The 19,261-nt window shown below is 45.9% G+C and overlaps 1 protein-coding gene across 1 annotated transcript; it reads left to right on the forward strand.

Annotated features, from left to right (window-relative positions):
• The first annotated feature begins 749 nt into the window (after window positions 1–749).
• Window positions 750–18,982, forward strand: PCLAF (PCNA clamp associated factor). Its single transcript, XM_085643988.1, has 4 exons — window positions 750–912; window positions 2,418–2,504; window positions 17,231–17,867; window positions 18,726–18,982. The coding sequence occupies exons 1-4, from the start codon at window positions 861–863 to the stop codon at window positions 18,784–18,786; spliced, it is 837 nt and encodes a 278-aa protein (XP_085500114.1). The 5' UTR covers window positions 750–860; the 3' UTR covers window positions 18,787–18,982.
• Window positions 18,983–19,261: the final 279 nt, after the last annotated feature.

A 19,261-nucleotide genomic window follows, 5' to 3' on the forward strand; every position in this document is an offset into this window, starting at 1 on the left:
GGGCGTGGTGGGGGTAGAGGTGAGCAGTAAAGGATCATAAGGCTTCATTTTTGGCTGATAGTATTGTTCTGGGGCTGTCACGTAGTATTCCAAATGACAAACTACCCCCCCCCCCCCTCTCTTCCTTTCAAGTTGAGAAATGCAGAGGGAATTCTAAGAGGAACTTACTCCACTTTCCTAACTAGTAAAACCAATACCTCTAATTGGGTGTAGTATATTGAACCTTTTGACGGCCTTTAATATGCAAACTGATCTCAGTCAGTTTTTCTAGTTACCATAAAGAAATTAAACACACAGGAGTTATGTTTACCCTTTGGAACGCTCGTCGCCATATTGGAATAGGTCCAATTTCTTTCCAACAGGAGTAGGCGAGTAAAAGCGCACGCTGATAATTTGATGATTTTTTCACCGAGACTTGTTGTGTGCGTTTTGTTTTGCGTTTTTTACGAATACTAAGTTGTCTAAATGTTGAACTGAGTTCGTACATGTTTTTTTAAAAATATTTAGCTACAATCGTTGCCGTTATCATTGGAATGAAACGTGGTTTCATGGCTTTTTGTGACAGATGTATTCCTTAGAATCGGAGACGGTCTGTGCGTGCCAACCAGATATGTCCTCCTTCAAAATTTAGCATGATACATTCGCTCTTGAAGGAGGGAGGAGGCGCTCTCGTACAACGACACGGGAAATAGCTTTTATTGGTTGAGACATAAACGTCACTCCGTAGTAAACCAATGAGGAAGCACAGCAGTGGGCTGTTAAAATCATCGGCGGGCGGGAAGTCTGTCGCATTTCGCGCTCAAGTTCTACGGAGATTGTTGTGTCTGTCATTTGAGTGTCGGCGCAGTGTTCCTGACAACATGGTGCGAACTAAGGCGGATAGTGTCAGTAATACCGGTAGCTACCGCAAAGGTAAGCTCCTTTGTTACTTTTAGGAGAGCTCTGGAACATTCTCCCCTCTCGGATGGCGGAGTATTGCTAAGTTAACTTGTGGTGGTGAGATTATAGGTTTTATAAAAAGTGTGACGCTTAGCGGGTGTTATTGTATCTTTCTCGATACATATAACATGTATCTTACCTAAGGTGTGAGTGGTACTTTGCCTGCCTCCCACCCCCCCAAAAAGTAGGTAGAAAATTCAGTAAGGTTATAACATATACCTGGGAAGTCTTTTCCGTGCAGAGTAGGTTCTGTCGCCGATTAGCATTTTTGCCGACCGAGGTAAATGATATGGGGAGATGGGGTACTATAATGTAACCGGGTATCATGGTGTATGACGAGATCGGACTAGCTTATATGGTACTAAGGCAGCGCCCGATGGGCTGGTCTGAAACTTTTTGTGGGTTTGTTTCATGATCTTTGGGGCGGGTTTTACTGTTGATTTCACTAATAATAAAGCAAACTGTGCTTGCAGTAAGCTCAAGTTCATGTATCAAGGGGTGTGTGTTTTGCTGTCTAATTCCAGATTACTTTTATTTTGGTGATCAAGCGTAGTTCTTTCCCAGCCCGACCCATATCCGGCTCCTCGCCAGTTATACACAGTTGCTAACACCTCTGCCGCTATCCCAGAAAGGCTGTAGAGGTGGGTTTTTATTTTCTGCCGTGGTAGACAACTGTGGCTACTGTAATTCGACAAACTATGCTGCAGTGGGTCCGACTGTACACCCCGACACCGAATTTATCACCTGGCGTTAGCGTCTGACATACAAGAGTCCCTCTACAAATTGGACAGGAGGGGCTGCTAGCTTGCTTCTCTGCCGTAACGCACGCAAGGCCAATGGTGCAGCAGTGGCATCGAGGCCAAGGGAATTGCAATAACTTCTATATTTGATTACTCCATCCGTAAATAAGGAGAGCATTTTCATTGTTTTTTACTTGCATTACACGTCACAATTGTGTAAACTGTCACTTTTTCCGGAAAACGAGCCTTTTCTAAGCAGGAATTATGACTTTGGAATAGTAGTATATCATGGGTCAATATGTCTTGCAACCGTAGTTTACTTTCCTTTAGCCCAAGCTTTCTCAACTCTTGTGGTGGTTGTTTCGTGGGCTTGGTTCTCAATGGCTGGGCGTTTTTAATGAAATATGTAAAGCTGCCTCCCTTTGCTCCCGCCCTCTGCACGTCCTTTTAAAGGGCGGGCAGAACTCTGTTTGGCGGGACCTCTGCCCGCCAATTCCACACAGGCCTTGAGCGCCATCCCGCCTCCCTGATGATCGCTCATTCACCTCGTTTGTACATCCTCTGAGTATTAAGTACTTTTTACACAGCCCATCTCGGCGAATGGTATTGAGTAATACTACTGATTTTTAAAATGCTTCTCATTTATTGCAACTCTTCTATTCCATAGAATTAAGCTTGCGCTCCAATATACTCTTGTACGCCGTAGCTGGGTGATTAACTTGTGTGCTCTTTACTCAGCTGTTGCTGCTCGAGCTCCACGGAAGTCGCTGGGTGCTAGCAGCGGTTCTCCCGGCAACTCGTCGACCTCTCCGACCTCAAAGAAGGGTAAGTTCGCCACAAACTGTTAAATTGAAATGTTAAGGCCCTGGGGAATAAAATTGCATTAACGGCACCAGAATATAAAGTTGAATGAAAGTGTTCTCTTCGGCTTGCTATGGTTAAGTAAATGTAGCAGCATATAACTTTAACATACTTAATTGGTGCCACAGACGTTACTGGTAAGCCGATCAAAAGGGATATCCTTTGGCACAAATAATGAGCTTGCAGTAAGATCTAATATAGTGAGTAATCTTACCATGCATATCCTAGTTCAAACCCAGTTGTTTCATTCATTCATCTCAAACTAAGGAGGATTGTATTGCGTGCCAACGGGAACACAAAGCAACACAGTTATAAACTAATAAAAATCTGGTTTGATACATTTATTAATTCTACACAATACATTAAAAACGCAAAATTAGTTTAGTACAGACAGTAAATAGACACAAATCAATAAAAATGAGCAACTTAAGTTCATCGCAATCAATTAAAAACAAACAATTTAAAAAAAAAAACGAACAAATGAGTCACTAGCTAAGACAAACACAATATGTCATCAAAAGTATAACACATCTGTCAAAACCCTATGTGGGACGTAGAACCTGGTACTTTTGTGCTTAGTACTCATTGACTGTCGTCCGGTGAACAGATTAGTGTAACAAGGTAAGCGTCGACGCGTTTCGATGGCTTGATTATATTTCCATCTTTCTCAAGACCAAATTCATGACTCTCATTTCATGTATTAAAGAGCACCCGAGAATTTAGCTTATCATCCGTACCGCGCCATTTCTACCAGGGACGGTTTTCTACCAAACCCTAATTATAAGAGGGACCAAATATATCGACAACTCTATTAAGAAGCTACACAAAATCCATGATAAGAGGACAAAGAATAGCTTCTAAATCGCGCACACCCTTTTCCAAGGTTGGCCAATACATATTATTACAGTCCTTACAAGCAGATTGGACAACGAAAAATGAGTTTTAAGTAACCAGAACACTGCATTTTTTGGAAAAAGTATTAACTGGAAAAAGTAGTTCAATGTTATGGAAGAATATTCCTAGGACCTTGCAGACCACTGTCAAGATTCTTCCAAACAGTTAGTGTAAACCACTGACTAATTACATCGATGGTAGCCCGCCTATATTTTTAAAAAGGTACAGACTTTTTATTGTGCTAAATTCTCAGGTGCTCTTTAATACATGAAATGAGAGTCATGAATTTGGTCTTGAGCAAGATGGAAATATAATCAAGCCATCGAAACGCGTCGACACTTACCTTGTTACACTAATCTGTTCACCGGGACGACAGTCAACAAGTACTAAGCACAAAAGTACCAGGTTCTACGTCCCACATAGGGTTTTGACAGATGTGTTATACTTTTGATGACCTAGTGTTTGTCTTAGCTAGTGACTCTCCTTTGTTTTTTTTTTTTGTTTTTTTAAATTGTTTGTTTTTAATTGATTGCGATGAACTTAAGTTGCTCATTTTTATTGTGATTTATTATTGATTCGTGTCTATTTACTGTCTGTACTAAACAAATTTTGCGTTTTTAATGTATTGTGTAGAATTAATAAATGTATCAATCAAACCAGATTTTTATTAGTTTAGAACTGTGTTTCTTTGTGTTCCTGTTGGCACGCAATACAATCCTCCTTCGTTTGAGATGAATGAATGAAACAACTGGGTTTGAACTAGGATATGCATGGTAAGATTACTCACTATATTAGATCTTACTGCAAGCTCATTATTTGTTCCAAAGGATATCCCTTTTGATTCACTTTATAGTGCCCTACTCCTTTGGTCTAGAATGGGCCCCTCTTTTCCTAGATAATGTTACTGGTGAGCCGCCTTCCTTCAGTTAGTGTAATGTGAATGCAACATTCCCGTCCTTAGTCTTGACCGTCAGCACAGCTCACTTAGTTTAACATAATATTATGGGCTACAGCTTGATCGTCTGTGTTGGAGGCTCCTGGGTTTGCTGAGGTTTTTTTTTCCACCCACTCCTGTTTTTGTCCTTGGTGCTGGGCAGTACTTTATACTTTAAGAAGGATTTAAGTCATGCATTTTGTTCAGTGATAAGAGTTTAGAGCAGCTGTCAGTTAGTCGGCGAACTTCACCTAGTCCATGCATGTTCTTTGTGCTGCCATGCCTATATGTGTCATTTGATAAATGAAGGGGAGATACCAGGCCTATTCCGTGTGGAGCTATTTTGTTTCTCTATAGGACAATGTAATCTATTGCTGCTGACCATTTTGCACATTCCAGGAGCTTTATAACTCACAACTGGTTTGTTAGCTTGACTTGCTGCCAGGGTAAGGCCTGTTCCCATGTCTGGTTGCTTAATACAATATTTGAAGTGTCAAGAAACCAGTATTGCTCCTTCTGTTTTTGACACTGGGTGTGAGAAGTTTGCCTGATGTATGATGTCACTAGTTCTAGTGTACACCTTATATCAGTCCAAATACCCTTATGGTGATTGGTTGTAAAGTCAACCCTATAGACCAGCTATCCTAGTGGTAGCATGGACAAGAGCAGTCTTAGGCTAAACTCTGAATGGCATGTGAAGCCAGCTGTGATACCATATATAATCCCTTGAATACCAAATGAAAGGACACCACAACAGATATATATATATATATATATATATATATATATATATTAAAGTGTATTTATTCTAATCAAACCCTCAGCACTCTTTATGAGATTAGAGGTAAGTACAACAGTCTTATTTAAGCATACATTAAGTAATACAGTTAGGCCCTAGGGGCCACGCAAACCATATACTAAGTAAGTGGTTTAAGGACCACTGTCACGGAAATAGGATAGGCCTAGGGAATCGCTGGGGCTACACTACACTAGCAACAGTTAGGAAGTGGGAGGCCCACGGGATTCAGGTGCAGAGTGGAAACACTCACGCGTAATGCGTAAAAGTCGATAGAAATAGTAGTTGTTAGCAATTAACAGTTTAAGGACACTTCTGAAGCAGCTAGAGAGTCGAGACTCTGAAACTAGACCCTAGGATAGTCACTACCCTTGTGAGCACCGAAGTACCCAAGTTACCTAGCCCACAGGCTGCGGGTGCATAGGTGTAAACTTGCGTCGGGTTTCGTCGTGGACTTCTATGGATGCCTGAAGGAAAGTTGCTGACAGGCAGTCAGTGAAGAGTGTCCGGTGGATCCCAAGGCTGGGATCAAGAAGAGAGGAGACCTGCAAGCAGAAGGGACAGAGTCAAGGTCACTAGCCAGTGACCACGTGGAACCAGGAAGGAACCAGGCGATGTCGTGAAGATTGCAGGTGAAGGTGAAGCTTGTCGCTGCAGCCACGAGGACCAGGGAACGTCGGACGACCAGGAGGCGAGCTGTCCCACGAAGGCTCTTGCTGTCGGCGGCGTCGAAGTTGGACTAGGACTCACCAAGCCTTGGCAAGCGGAACCCACGAAGAACGGACGACTTGCTTCTGGTGCAGACCAGGGAGGTCTGGGGTGCTTCTCTTTTGCAAGGAAGCGGGAGCCAGTCTGGAGGAGCCAAACCAGCGGTGAAGATTTCTGGATGCGTCGTCACAAAGGCCACTAGCCAACGGGCAAGCAACCGGACAGACGCGGCAAGCAGGAAAATGCAGAAGGGCCCCACGCAGGACTCGTGGAGTGTGGGGGCTGATCTTTGGTGCAGATTGGGGTTGGGGCTTCTCAATCCCCGGTGCACAACTTCGAGGGTGCCTCAGAAGCTGCGCTTGAAGATACTAGCCACTTTTCCCCAGGTAGCCGGTCCCACGTCTCTCGTCGCCTCCACGGATCTCAGCTCGGCTGTGGATCATGGTCTGAGAAGTCTGGAAGTCAAGGCTCTGGTCGGGCTCTGCAGTCGGTCCCTCGTAGAACTTCAGCAAAGCAAAGGGTAGTCTCTTGATTGTGCCTGTTTGCACAGGGTAGCCACTCCTTGGCCACAAGGGAGATTTTTCAGTCTTCTTCTTTCGTCGAAGGTCCAGAGTTTCTGTTCAAGTTGCAGGTTCAGGATAATCTAATCTCCTGGGGCCCAGCTACCACTCTTATACTAATCTGGGGGCTGGGTTACCTGCTAGGTCACGCCTTATGGGTGGGACCTGGGAGGGGGTGGTTACACCCCCTTCCCTTTGTCCAGTTTCGCGCCAGGACTGGGGCTGGAGTGCCCCAGCACTGGTTTGAACTGGACTATGCATGGGACACCTTGTGTGCCCCAGGCAGTGTCTCATTCCTTTCAGCCCTCCCTGCCTCAATACACTAAAGTCTGTCTGGGGAGGTGCTAGCACCTCCCCAAGCAGGAAACCTACTGTCCAAGCCTCACTTGCCGTCATCACTCCCAGCAGCAGGAGGTCAGACTTGTGTCTGTGGCAGCAGCATCCATTTTGTGATGCTGAGGCTTTGGTTAGAGTTAAACAGCAAAGTAGGGTTTTAACATGTCTCTCCCTCTAGAAGGGGGGGAATAATATCCTCATCACCAGAAATGGTATGGGGGTATTATTCCACAGTGTTAGACACCTTACACGACATGTTTTGATAAAGCCAAACCATAGTTACCATAACCGTTTAAGATTATAAGGTTCTTTAAGAGTATATGGTAGGCTATATCATAGAACAGCTATAAGGACATGGTTCCGAAAGCTGCAGACAGGCTCAGCTCATGCTAGAGCACCATCTCACATGTTACCAAGCACTCTGCCTCCAGGATTGTTAAGGCCTGCCATAGGAGTGGCTGATGGGTACACATGTGTCTATTTTAAGGGTAGATATGGGTATACTATATCTAAGCAAGGGGTGATTACACGACCTTGCCCCAGCTGAGTCATCAGCCAGTTGTGTCTGATTGGAAGGCCAGACCAGGGGTGGCATAATACATGCTGCAGCCCTTGGGAGGCCTAGGGTACATCTATGCCCTGGGTACCTAGGGTACACTGTACAGGGTCCAATAAGGTGATCCTTACCAATTGGGAATGTACCTAGGGTACATGGAGTACATTTTAAAGAGAGAGCAGACAGCCTGAGACCCTGAATGGCAGGATCTCAGGCCAACTAAGTCGAAAAACCAGCTAGACACTAGGCAAAAAAGTTGGGGGTAACCATAGTCAGATATCCACCTTCCTACACTGGGCACCAGTTGTCTCGTGTCTCCAGTATACTTTGGCTGGATATGTGTAGTAGGGAGGAACATTTTAAGGTACTTGAGCAATGGCTCTAGCTGTTGCTTTTGGCAAATGGGTCGCAGCATTGTCACTTTCCTCTAGCTATTGTGCTTGAGTAGTTTTGGTCTGTGACACTGCTTCCGGTTCATTTCTGTTTAGACGCCCTTTTGTTGCATATTGTGCTTGTTACTGTTTTAGTTATCTAGATGCAGCGAGTGTCACTTCCTCTGCTGATACCTTGAGACAGTGGCTCCAACTGTCTAGACCAGCTACCTAATTTTTTTTATTAATGTAAATGACTCAACTGCAGGGTCATGGCACTTGAAATTATCCAACCTATGGTGACATATTGTGAAGTGTATTAGTGGAGCTTGTATTCTTCTCCCCCACACCCCCTGTATTGATTTTGACAGAACTAACCCACGTCACGATTTGTAATTGGGGTAACCTACCCAATCAAACTAGGGGTAAGGCTCCTGCCTGCAGCAGCTAGTGTCCTCTCCACAGGATTTATATTGTGCCCTGTGTTTACAACTCGGGTAAGTATTCTCGTCCCACCATTTCTATTCTTTTACCCTGGAGGCCCAGGCATTCAGCAAGGCAGGTGGCCAGAAGTGCATTATACAGAGGAGTGATTGCTAGTCACCCCTTGTCAATAGCCCCTAAAACTCAGTAGAGCAGGGTTCTGTTCGATCCTGCCCCCACATAGTCCTTACCACCACCACCTCAATGCTTTGTACGCCAGAAACTGCCTCTAATGCCCCCCCCCCCCCCACCTGCTGTGGGGAGTCCATTGTGCTTCCTTGACAGCTTTCTTAAATGTGCCCAGAGCTGCACCATCCGAGTAGGGCACCGAAGGCATTCCCTTGTGTACATATTCGCATCAGCAATGCCTTCCTAGCCAAGCATAATAGAGCTTGTATTTGGGGAACCCTCTGCCACCTTGATCCAACTGATGTAACTGGTATTGCAGTGCCTTCCTCCACCGGCCATGACCCCAAGTCTGTCGGTACTCCCTCTAGGTCGCTTAGTGTGAACCTGATTAATCGGTAGTGCCCCAAAGTAATACACAAGTTTGGGTAGTACCAACATCTTGGTTATCACTATCTGCGACTAAGGGGGGGCCTACCAAAACTGCACCAACTGCAAAATGGTGCTTGCATCCACAGTAGTTACCCTGCACAAGTTCACGAGCTTAATGTAAAAATTCACTTGCATGTATTTGATCGTATTGCAGTTCCGCTCCATAACTGTCAATCAGTCCCTGCCTCTCCCCCCCCCCCCCCCGGTCGGAGCGGAAACAAACCTATTTTGGCTTTAAGCTTGAGGCCAAAGATCTTCCTGAGATCTGAGTATGGCCAGCACGCCAAGCATCGTCCCACATCACAAAGTTAAAGGGAAGTATTTTCCGCATACGAGGAGACTGTCCCAGTTGCTTCACTGGGTACTCTCCATTCAGAGCCAGTGTCCTAAGGACTGCATGGGGTTCAAGGACCAATGGAAATATTAAGGAAGAGAGCGGGCACCCTTGTCTTGTACCCCTCTGGCACCCTTAAAGAAGACACCATGTAAGCAACACTCCAAGAAAGCCAGCTGGTTCACTCCCACCCATTACTACCAGACGTCTTGAAAAGATGGAGGAACAATACCCCAGAAACCCACACAACCTTCAAATCTGCCGTCCGCGCACACAACCTTCTCCTCAAAACCAAGAAGAAAATGTCAGTCCAAGGCTGAATCTTTGCCAGTGCACATGACCCCAAGAAATCTGCCATCATCAATGAGTTTACCAGGCTCAACAAAGACCAGACGTCCCACCCTTCCAAGACCTCTGCAACATACTCTGCAGTCTTCCACCACCGGATCCGGCAGATCTGCAACTGCTTAGACACCCAAGACCATGCTCACCCCAACAGGTTGTGCTCCACTCACCACACTACACACTCTAGCATCCACTCTTGAGCCCTATTGGCTCCCTGCCTGTACCACATCTTCCATAGAGCAGCCGCCTCCCCCAACTTAACTGCTTCATCAAAACCGCTATCTTCCCCAACTCATGGAAACACGCCAAATTCAATCACCTGCTGAAGAAGTTGTCTGCATTCCTCAGGAACTTCAGACACCTGCCTCCTCCCCTTTCCAGCTCAGGTCATCGAAAAGGGCTCCAGCTCAACTCTGACGACACCCAAGTAGTCATCTTGGGACCATCCCCCTCAGCCTGGGACAACTCCCCTTCTCCCCTCCCTTCTTAGTGCCTTGAGTAGCTGCGCTATACAAACTCCTGATTGACCCTGGCTGATATGGAATTGTGATTATGGACCCTCCACATGCAGGAGCTATATCCAAAGTCTGATCATTGGGCCAAATCCCATGTGCTTGAGCACCACGCCCAGGATTGGCCATACTACTGTATCAAACTCTTTCTTGATGTGTTATCACATCATAACCAGTGGGATGACTGTCCGAGTGCATTCCATGATCGAAATCCGGCTCCTTATATTATGGAATGTGTTCCTTCCCCGGATAAACCTGAATGTACAAGTGCTCCCACCACTTGAGTGAACAGATTGGCCGGTGTTTGCCACCACCTTGCAGTCCATATTGAGTGATGATATAGGATGGTATGTCCAATTGGTCACGATCCAGCTTGGGCAAAACTCTCGGTGCCTCATGCGGGGTAAAAACCCGCAGTCTTGGCCTCAAACCTTTTAGCAGTTTCGGCGCTAGATGCGCCTAGTGATTTAACATTTTACAGGGAGACCATCAGTCCCGGGCATCTTGTTGTGAGCCAAATGGTCCATCACCACATACACCTCTGCTACACCGAGCAGCTCATCAATGACCCTCCTCTTTAGAGGGTCTAAGTGCTGGAGGAAGGATCACATCCAAGTAGGAGTTCAATCCCAGACCGCCCTCCGCAGCCGTATAGAGGTTAGTATAGAAGTCAGCAAGCACTGCAATAATAGAAGCCTCTGATGTGGTCAAGACCCCTGCAACCTCACCACACCTTGGAAACGGGCTGGGGAATATAGGAATCGTTGGAGATTACGGTCTAACGTCATAGGGGTGATGTCCGACATTTCTTCCCCGTCCGCTCAGCATCATCCACCTACTAATCAAGAGCGCTGTGGGGAGGCCCCGGTGATTGGAACCAAGCCACCTCTTCCTTTCTATAGTCTGGGAAGTTGCTGCGGTAAGTTACTTGAATCGCCCCATTCTATCCTATTAGCCACCTTATGCTTGGTCCTTCAGAAATGTCTCACCACAGCCTCAACCAACCGGGAATGGCTTTTTTCAAAACTCCTGAAAGGTGTTTTGCAGCGTGAACCTTTCTGGATTCACTAGGCTGTGCATTATTCCGCGATCTGGTGGTTGGGTCTGGATTCGTAGTCTTTCTTTTGTTATTTTTGTTTTTGTTTTTTGTAGCCGAGGTGGGCGTCTACGTCCCACCATTTGGTGCACCTCTCGTGACGACGGCGTGCTTCCTGCGGAAGTCCCACCTTTGGGGCGCCATCTTCAGATTCTTTTTTCCGCTGTAGGGTCTGGATCGTCAACGAGAAGCTCGAGTTTGAACGAAGAAAAAAGAGCACGAGTTTCGTCAAAGGAAAATAAAGCAAAGACCACAGAGGAAGAACCTCAATCTTCGACGTCCAACGGAGAATGCGCACTCAGGAACTCTGAGCGCAGGAATGGACAAAATCGCTTTTAAATTCTGCCGTAACTGCCACCACAAATGCGCGCAGAAGGGCCAACATCCGGTCTGCAACCGTTGCCTGCCTATCGACTACGAGAGCAAGGACTGCAACACCTGCTCCGCCTTCACGTCAAAGACCCTGCGGGTGAGAGAGAGGCAGAGGAGAGCCAACTTCAACATGGAAGGCTAAGGCCTCGTCTCTGTATGACCTGGGCCTCTCCACCGACTAAGACCACATCGCCGAGGGACTTGATGACTTCACGGTCGCAGAGACCGATCAGAAAACGTCTGATAAGGTAGGAGAGACGTCGAGCACAAAACCCCCGAAAGGGCCCCGAAAACCATACACTGACTCAAAAAAAAACAGAGACTAAGTCCTCGAAAGGAACACCGGCGCCGAAAATTTCGACTACCGCGAGTGGATCCAAGGACGATCGGCCCACCTGGGATCCTTCGAGAAGGATTCCCAGGTGCCGAAGACCGCCAAAAAACAAGGTTTGTCGAAACAGGCCCACGAGGTGGTGCGTTGGACTTCGAAAGTCAAGGCCGCGTCGATGCAAGCTCCGTCAAGACCAATGCTCGATGCCAGACATGCCTCCGAAATGGAGAAGATAAAGAGGAGGCGGAGATGGAGAGCATCCTTCAGAGGAAGAAGGAGTTCGATGAAGAGATTCACAATCCCAACGAAACCGGCAACTGTTCTCGTCGAAGTCTAGGAGCAGGAAGAGTTCGATGCCGAAGATCAGTCGAAAGCTCCAGAAGAAGGGGAAGAAGATCTCTATTATGAGGGAGAGGAGAAGGAGCAGTCTATCTACGGCTCTGCACCGTCTACGACGCAAGAGCTGGAATGGCAGGACCTCTACGCTGAAGAGCCCGTAGAGACATCCTTCGAAGCCTTCACCGCCAGATGTTGTTGGGACGTACAACATGGTCGTCAAAAGCACGGCTGCAGCTTTTGGCGTGAAACTAGAGGAGGAGAAACCGAAAGCAGATTTTCTACTCGAAACACTGCTACCCATCCAAACTAGGAGCCAGTTCCTCCCCATGCTCCAAAGTGTGATGAACCAAGGGAAAGAGGTGTTCAAGGACCCAGCAACATGCCGATCCATCACGCCCAGAACAGAAAAGAAATTCAAACTCTCCTCACAGGACCCTCCATATATCAAGGGATCTGTCACTGCTGACTGCATTATTGCATCCACGGTCAGGAAAAGGGCCAATGTCCCGGCGACCTCGGGCCAACTCCTGACAAGGAGAGCAGAAGGATGGACCCCACTGGAAGGAAAATAGAGGAACGCCGCAATGCACTGGCGCATGGCGAACTCTAATGCGCTACTGAACAGGCACCAGTACCAACATTGGGACGAGATGGCGGACGGCGGACCTAATCCAACATCTTCCCGAACAATACCAACAAAGGGCTTCCCATCTAGGGGAAGAATATAGCTAACTCATGCCTTAAGACGGCATTGGACGGGGCAGAGACATCAAGCAGACTGATGGCGATCGAAATAACTGAAAGGAGGCAGGGCTGGAATTTCAGGATTCAAACGAGGTCCAGAATAATGTACTGAATACCCCTTTCAACGGAGCAACACTGTTTGGGGCACCGGTGGATGAGAAGCTCACTTAACTCAAAAAAGAGAATGAGACGGCAAGGTCCATGGGGGCCCTGCAATTCAGGGGGATGCGAAGAGGTACCCCGACTCGGAGACCTTACGGAAGGGGAGGTAACCAGCTGGGGAACGTCACATCAAAGTTTCCAGCAAGGCGAGAGCCACGGCCAACCGGGGCAGCAGAAACAAAACTGGCAGTACCAGCCTAGAGGCCAGTCCTTTCACGGTAGGGGGAACGGACGAGGACAAAGAAGAAGAGGGGGGAGACCAACCCACCTCAAAGTGACTTCGCACGGAGAAGATTGCTCACCCACAATATACCTCCGAGGGTGGAGCACAAAAAGAACAAAATGGAGGGGGTACACAAACCAAACTCCTACAAGCATGCAACACCAGTAGGCGGAAGACTGAGGCTTTTCCTTCGGGAATGGCAAAAAATAACTACAGACAAATGGATACTCAACATCATTCAGTACGGATACTGCATAGAGTTGGAAAGGAGCCCTCCAAACAGAAGACGAAAAATAAGGGAACACTCCAGACAGGAGCTAGCACAACTCGCAGAGGAGGCACTACAGCTGCTCCAAAAGGAGGCCGTAGTACCAGTACCTTTCAAGGAGAGGAACAAAGGAGTGTACTCTAACTACTGGTACCGGCTTGGAGCCTCAACATATTACTTATGGAACTTATGAAGGCGCCCTTTGAGCCCATTCACAAGGCCTCCCTTCTAATGCTAACAATGAAGACCGCCTTTCTGGTGGCAATAACCTCACTGCGCAGAGTAAGCGAGCTGCTAACGCTTCAAGAGCCCTACATCCAGATATACAAGGACAGTCGTAATGACAACGGACCCACACTTCATGCCAAAGGTGGTGTCAGCATTCCATATAAATCAGACCATTCAAATACCAAGTTTCTTTCAGAACCCAGCAACCAGCGCAGAAAGGTCACTGCACACTCTAGACGCTAGAAGGGCGGTGATGCACTACATCGAGAGAACCAAAGAACACAGGAAAACCAAGCAGTTTTTTGTGTCCCTCACAACGAGCTTCCTGGGTACACCAGTGACAAAAGGCACCATCGCACGATGGATTGCACTAACAATACAATTCTGCCACAAACAGGCGGGGCAAGAACTATCGGAGGGGCCACGGGCCCACTCAAGAAGGGAGCAACAATTGCCTTTCTGGCAAATACACCCATTCAAGACATATGCCTGGCGGCAACATGGGCTTCGGTGCACACGTTCACCAAGCACTACTGCGTGGATATACAGATGCACAAGTAGGACAGAAGGTGCTCCAACATGTATTCAACGCTCATCTTCCATCCAGCCGCCACAGAGCTAAGAAACCGCTACAAAATCTGTGCACAGCGTAGTGAATCCAGAAAGATTCACGCTGCAAAACAGTTTCTTACCTGTCGGTGTAGTTTTGCAGCTTGAAGATCTTTCTGGATTCACTAGCGAACCCACCCACCTCCGCCAGGAAGATGAGGCAGTAGAAAAAGGTGGAAGGACAAAGACTGAAATAACAAGTTAATACTGAAAGGATATATAAAAGGGAAAATTACTAAAACGCCTAGGGTTAAAAAGAGAAAGGAAGGGGGGGAAAAACCCGAAGATGGCGCCCCAAAGGTGGGACTTCTGCAGGAAGAACGCCGACGTCACGAGAGGTACACCAAATGGTGGGACGTCTACGCCCACCTGGGCTACAAAAAAAGACTACGAATCCGGACCCAACCACCAGATCGCTGAATAATGCACAGCATAGTGAATCCAGAAAGATCTTCAAGCTGCAAAACTACACACAGGTAAACTATTAGTTTTACGCAATGAACTGACTTAAACTCTTGACATTGCAAATCCGCAGCAAATGACACTGGTTGCCATGTTGAATGAATTGGACTTACCGATCGACTCTACTTCAGACCTCTCAGGCAGTGGAAGTCATCTAATCAACATAAAAAAAAAATTCCATGTAGATATCCTAGCAAAATGGGCTTGAGTTGTCGTCAGCAAAAAAACACTTCAGCTTAATTCAACGGTGTCCTCTGGTGTGATTATGCATGAATTTGAGGCCTGATCAACATGGAGACTGTATCCTGCTTAATACTTGGAGGGGCAGTTTTCTAGGAACAGATGGCAACTCCTCAAGTGGGGTAGCAATGATTTGCTGTTTTTGTTCAAAAGTGTCAATACACCTACATGTAGAAACCTCCCAGAAAGAAGTTTCACTGGCCATAGTGCTACCGTGCTTCCTAAATCTCCAGTGCATGTACAAAGTAATCTTTGACCATTTACAACTCCAGTTTGGAATCTGCGCCCTTCCCACCCCCTACACACAACATGGCGGATCCCCGTGTTCAGGCAAACTGGCAGCAACATCCCCCTACAACGAAGGAGCGGTGTGATCAGTAGAATGCAAATACCGGCCGACTATAACGAAGAATCTCATGCCTCCATTTCTAACAAAAGCATCCGGGGGGGGGGCCATACATCATCCACGCAATACACCTTTATACCACTCTACACCTTTATCCCCTTTTTTGTTTTTTTTAAAATTCTTCCCCCCCCCCCCCGCCCCCCCCATTCTCTCTTCCCTTGCCTGCTTTTTTTTTTTCTTGTGTCTAGTTTTTGCTACTCTCGTAACACACACCTTCGCTCCTGCAACTCGGATAACTTCTAACTATGCTGTGGAACAATGTTCGTTCTTCATGTAAAGCGCTCTGATAACCTCCGGGTCCAGCCCGCGCTATATAAAACTTTTAAGAATTAAATCTGCAGGTATGCAGCTTGTTAGATTACCATTGTTTAAAATTTTCAATATGGCCAGTCTACAAGCTGCTCCTGTCCAGGTTGTTGAATAATTTAAGCATGCAGTTGTGATAACTTGGCTCGTCCACTGCTGATATTCGGACGTCTGCCACTGAAGTCTCATCAGAGGTGCGGTGTCCAGCAGTATTGACCTGTCAAGTGTTTTCAGCTCTTTCAGTTTCTAGTCATCTAAGTAGTCCATACTTTGATTCCCTGTCTGTAGGGCTCACTTTTTTCATTCCAAGCCTCTGTTTTATGCTTAATATTTGCTGATCAATAGAACAAATAGTGTGTGGTTTGCTCTTCGCAATAACCTTTTGAAGACTGGACTCCACAACTACACTGCTAAATCAATGGAAGTCTTTGTTCACATCACCTGAGCTTCAGGTCCACATTATAAAGACTACCATAACTTGTCGCCCCTCCCTGCTCTGTAAAGTTAATTTCTTTCTCCGAATTGGACTTAAGAACTGATCTATAAGGATTGGAGGAAATGTCTGTAGAGTACAGCGGACGATGCTGAATTTGACTGCAAAATCCACAAACCAGGCTCCCCACTTCCTGTGTTTGTGCATCCCTTCAGCTTGCTGTCTCATGCTTATGGTATTGAGCTAAATCTGATACTCCACTTTATCTGAGGTGGGTTAAAGATCCCTTTAAGTCTAACGCGTACTGGTTGCTCTAATAAGGCAGTCTTAACCCTTTGCTGTCTGCTGGTTATTTAGATTGGTTCAAAACCACCTTTTGTGCCTGCAATTTTGTGACGCTGATTACAAGCCCCTTCCATTTTAGCCAGTTTAAATTGGCAGGATTATTTGGTGTGCTGTGTTGTAATTAAGTTTAACTTGGCCCCTTAAACATTTCTGTAGGTATCTTCCAATGCCCATTCTCCTTGCTAGAAACATTTCTTCCTGACCGATTTCTTGTAGCAATGAAAGTAAGTCAGGGTTTATGACCCCTTATATGTTGCAACTGAGCATGATTTTTTGAGCAAGTAGAGGAACAGAGTATGCAGGAGTGGCATTTGACCTTTTATTTCCCACCCAAATGTCTTTGGAGACCTATCAATTGTGTAGTTTGGTGGCCAATCATCATCAAATCTATCCTAAGGCAGTGAGATGAGAATATTTGTCGCACCTGGGGTCTGTGTTAAATGCTTTTTATTGCAATAATTTTCAAAATGTAGCGGTGTCATGCTCATTTATCAGACTTTGTTCCAGACCTCATAGGTTTGCACCTTTTAGTCTACTCCCCTGCTCACCTTGCTTTCTGATATTTATGAACCTAAGCTTTCTGTTTGCCAGTATCCTTATCTCGTTTCTGCAGGGTACAGAAAGGCCTACATGTTTGGTTTACTTTGAGAAGCAGTTACTTGGATTTACAAATTACCAATGGAACTTAATAGTACAAGATGCCCCAGAGAGTTTCTAACATAACCGTTTATTCTTTCAGCTGAGAGCAAATATGCTGGCGGTAATCCAGTGTGCGTGCGACCAATACCCACATGGCAGAAAGGAATTGGTGACTTTTTTGGTGGCCCACCCATGATCAGACCGGAAAAGGAGAACCTTCAACCCTCAGATGATGAAGCAGGTGAAAGTGGGTCTGGGAAGGCAAAATCCAAGAAAAAAAAACATGTGAACTCTGATGATGAATGTGCAGAACCAAGTGGCTCCAGCAAAGCGGTCAAATCTAAGAAAAAGAGTAAGCCATCAGATGATGGTGCAGGAGGCAGTGGCTCTGGCAAAACTGAAAAATCCAAGAGGAAGAAGCGCAGTACCACAGATGAAGGTGCAGGGGGAAGCGGAGCTGGCAAGGCACCCAAGTCTAAGAAAAAACAATTGCCTTTGGATGATGAAGGTGCAGGAGGAAGTGGATCTGGGCAGGCGTCTAAATCAAAGAACTGTGTGGTCTCGGACGATGATGATGATGAGGAAGGTGAAGTGGGAGAAGCCAGCAGACCAAAGAAAAAGAACCGCGTGTCATCGGATGATGAGGGAGCAGGCGGTAGTGGCTCGAGCAAATCAAAGAACCACACTGTTTCAGACGATGAGGGAGCAGGAGAAGGTGACTCCACGGCACAACGCAAGTAAGTTTCCATTGCTGATTGTGAGGATTTTTTTAAACCAATGGTAGATCGTTAATGCAACTTGGCGGCAAAACTGGAATATTACACAACTACTTAGTTGCTTGAGCTATCCATGCCTAATTCTATCTAACTGCACTATTGGTAATGTGCTATTTGATGTCTTAAAGTTAACCGGGCCATACTAATACTGCTGCCAAACTTGCATGGCCCACCTTGGGGGGGGGGGGGGCATGCGTTCTTTGGCTTTAGCTACATCATTAGACTGCCTGCTCTGTGGCAGATTTGCTCCTGTTGCATGTTTGTTGGTTTTTATATTGCTCTTTACTGCTGTAAAGCTACTGCCAAGCAGTTGTGTTGTGAGTTGGAGATGATAGGGAAACTTCGGCACTTCCTGGTGCATCTTGCCAAGCAGCGGAACCACAGGATAAAGGTGCAGCGGGTTTGATAATGAGTAGCGATGCAAATAAGGGTCAGATGTGGGTGCAATACAGGGAAGTGCTGCAACCAGCAAAGGTAATACAGTGCAACCAGTATAATGTAGGTTGCATATTTTATAAGCTTATAAACGCCATAAAATCTATGTAAATTACTGCACACAGATTCTACATACCATCGTAGAGCGCATACATTTCTTAAATCTGTAGTATTAAAAATAGTTTTGTCGTTTTGGTATAGGTGGTATTTTGTGTAGATGACATACGTAAAATGCTTGCCTCATGGGAAAAGGCCTACATCGAAACCAGCCCATCTCCTTGGTTGCCAGTTAGTGCTGTGCAGTTAATCTTGCGTAGCAGCAATTAAAATGCTAGTTATTGATGATTTTCAGCTGTAGATAATCTAATTTCTTCTACCCTACAGGTCTCGTCCACTCTCCCCTGAACCATCGGATGATGAAGGTGCCGATAAGGGAGACGATTGAGTAAATCTAATATCAACATTTACTTGCTGGTTTTGTTGGTCAGGTCCTGAATTCTTGAAATGTACATTTGTATATAACTTTTTTAAGTTCACGCCATTCAAACTTTGTACAGTTTATCCAGTTTATAACATGAAATAAAAATGTATATACGGTTGTGGCTTATTCTATAATTGCAAATAAAACCATACATTTTTCATCCACGGTTTTATTACTATAAGAGTGTCAATGTTGCATGCTTTGTCAGGGTGCAGGTTTTCATTTTTGTTTATTCTTGTTGCCGGCTTTCTAATGGGTAAAGCAACTAAGGAAAACTTGCTTTAATGGTGCATCATTTAAAGGCACTTCCAAATTGCATTTTCAAATCCTTTTTTTGCGAAATAGTTTTTATTGGTATAGACATATCACCACAGTTGCCTGTGTAGTAAAATTAACAAGGATACAACCTAGACTATCCACAACATGGGATTTAACATTA

This window comes from Triturus cristatus, chromosome 3_1 (assembly GCF_964204655.1).
Source record: "Triturus cristatus chromosome 3_1, aTriCri1.1, whole genome shotgun sequence".
Lineage (NCBI taxonomy): Eukaryota > Metazoa > Chordata > Amphibia > Caudata > Salamandridae > Triturus > Triturus cristatus.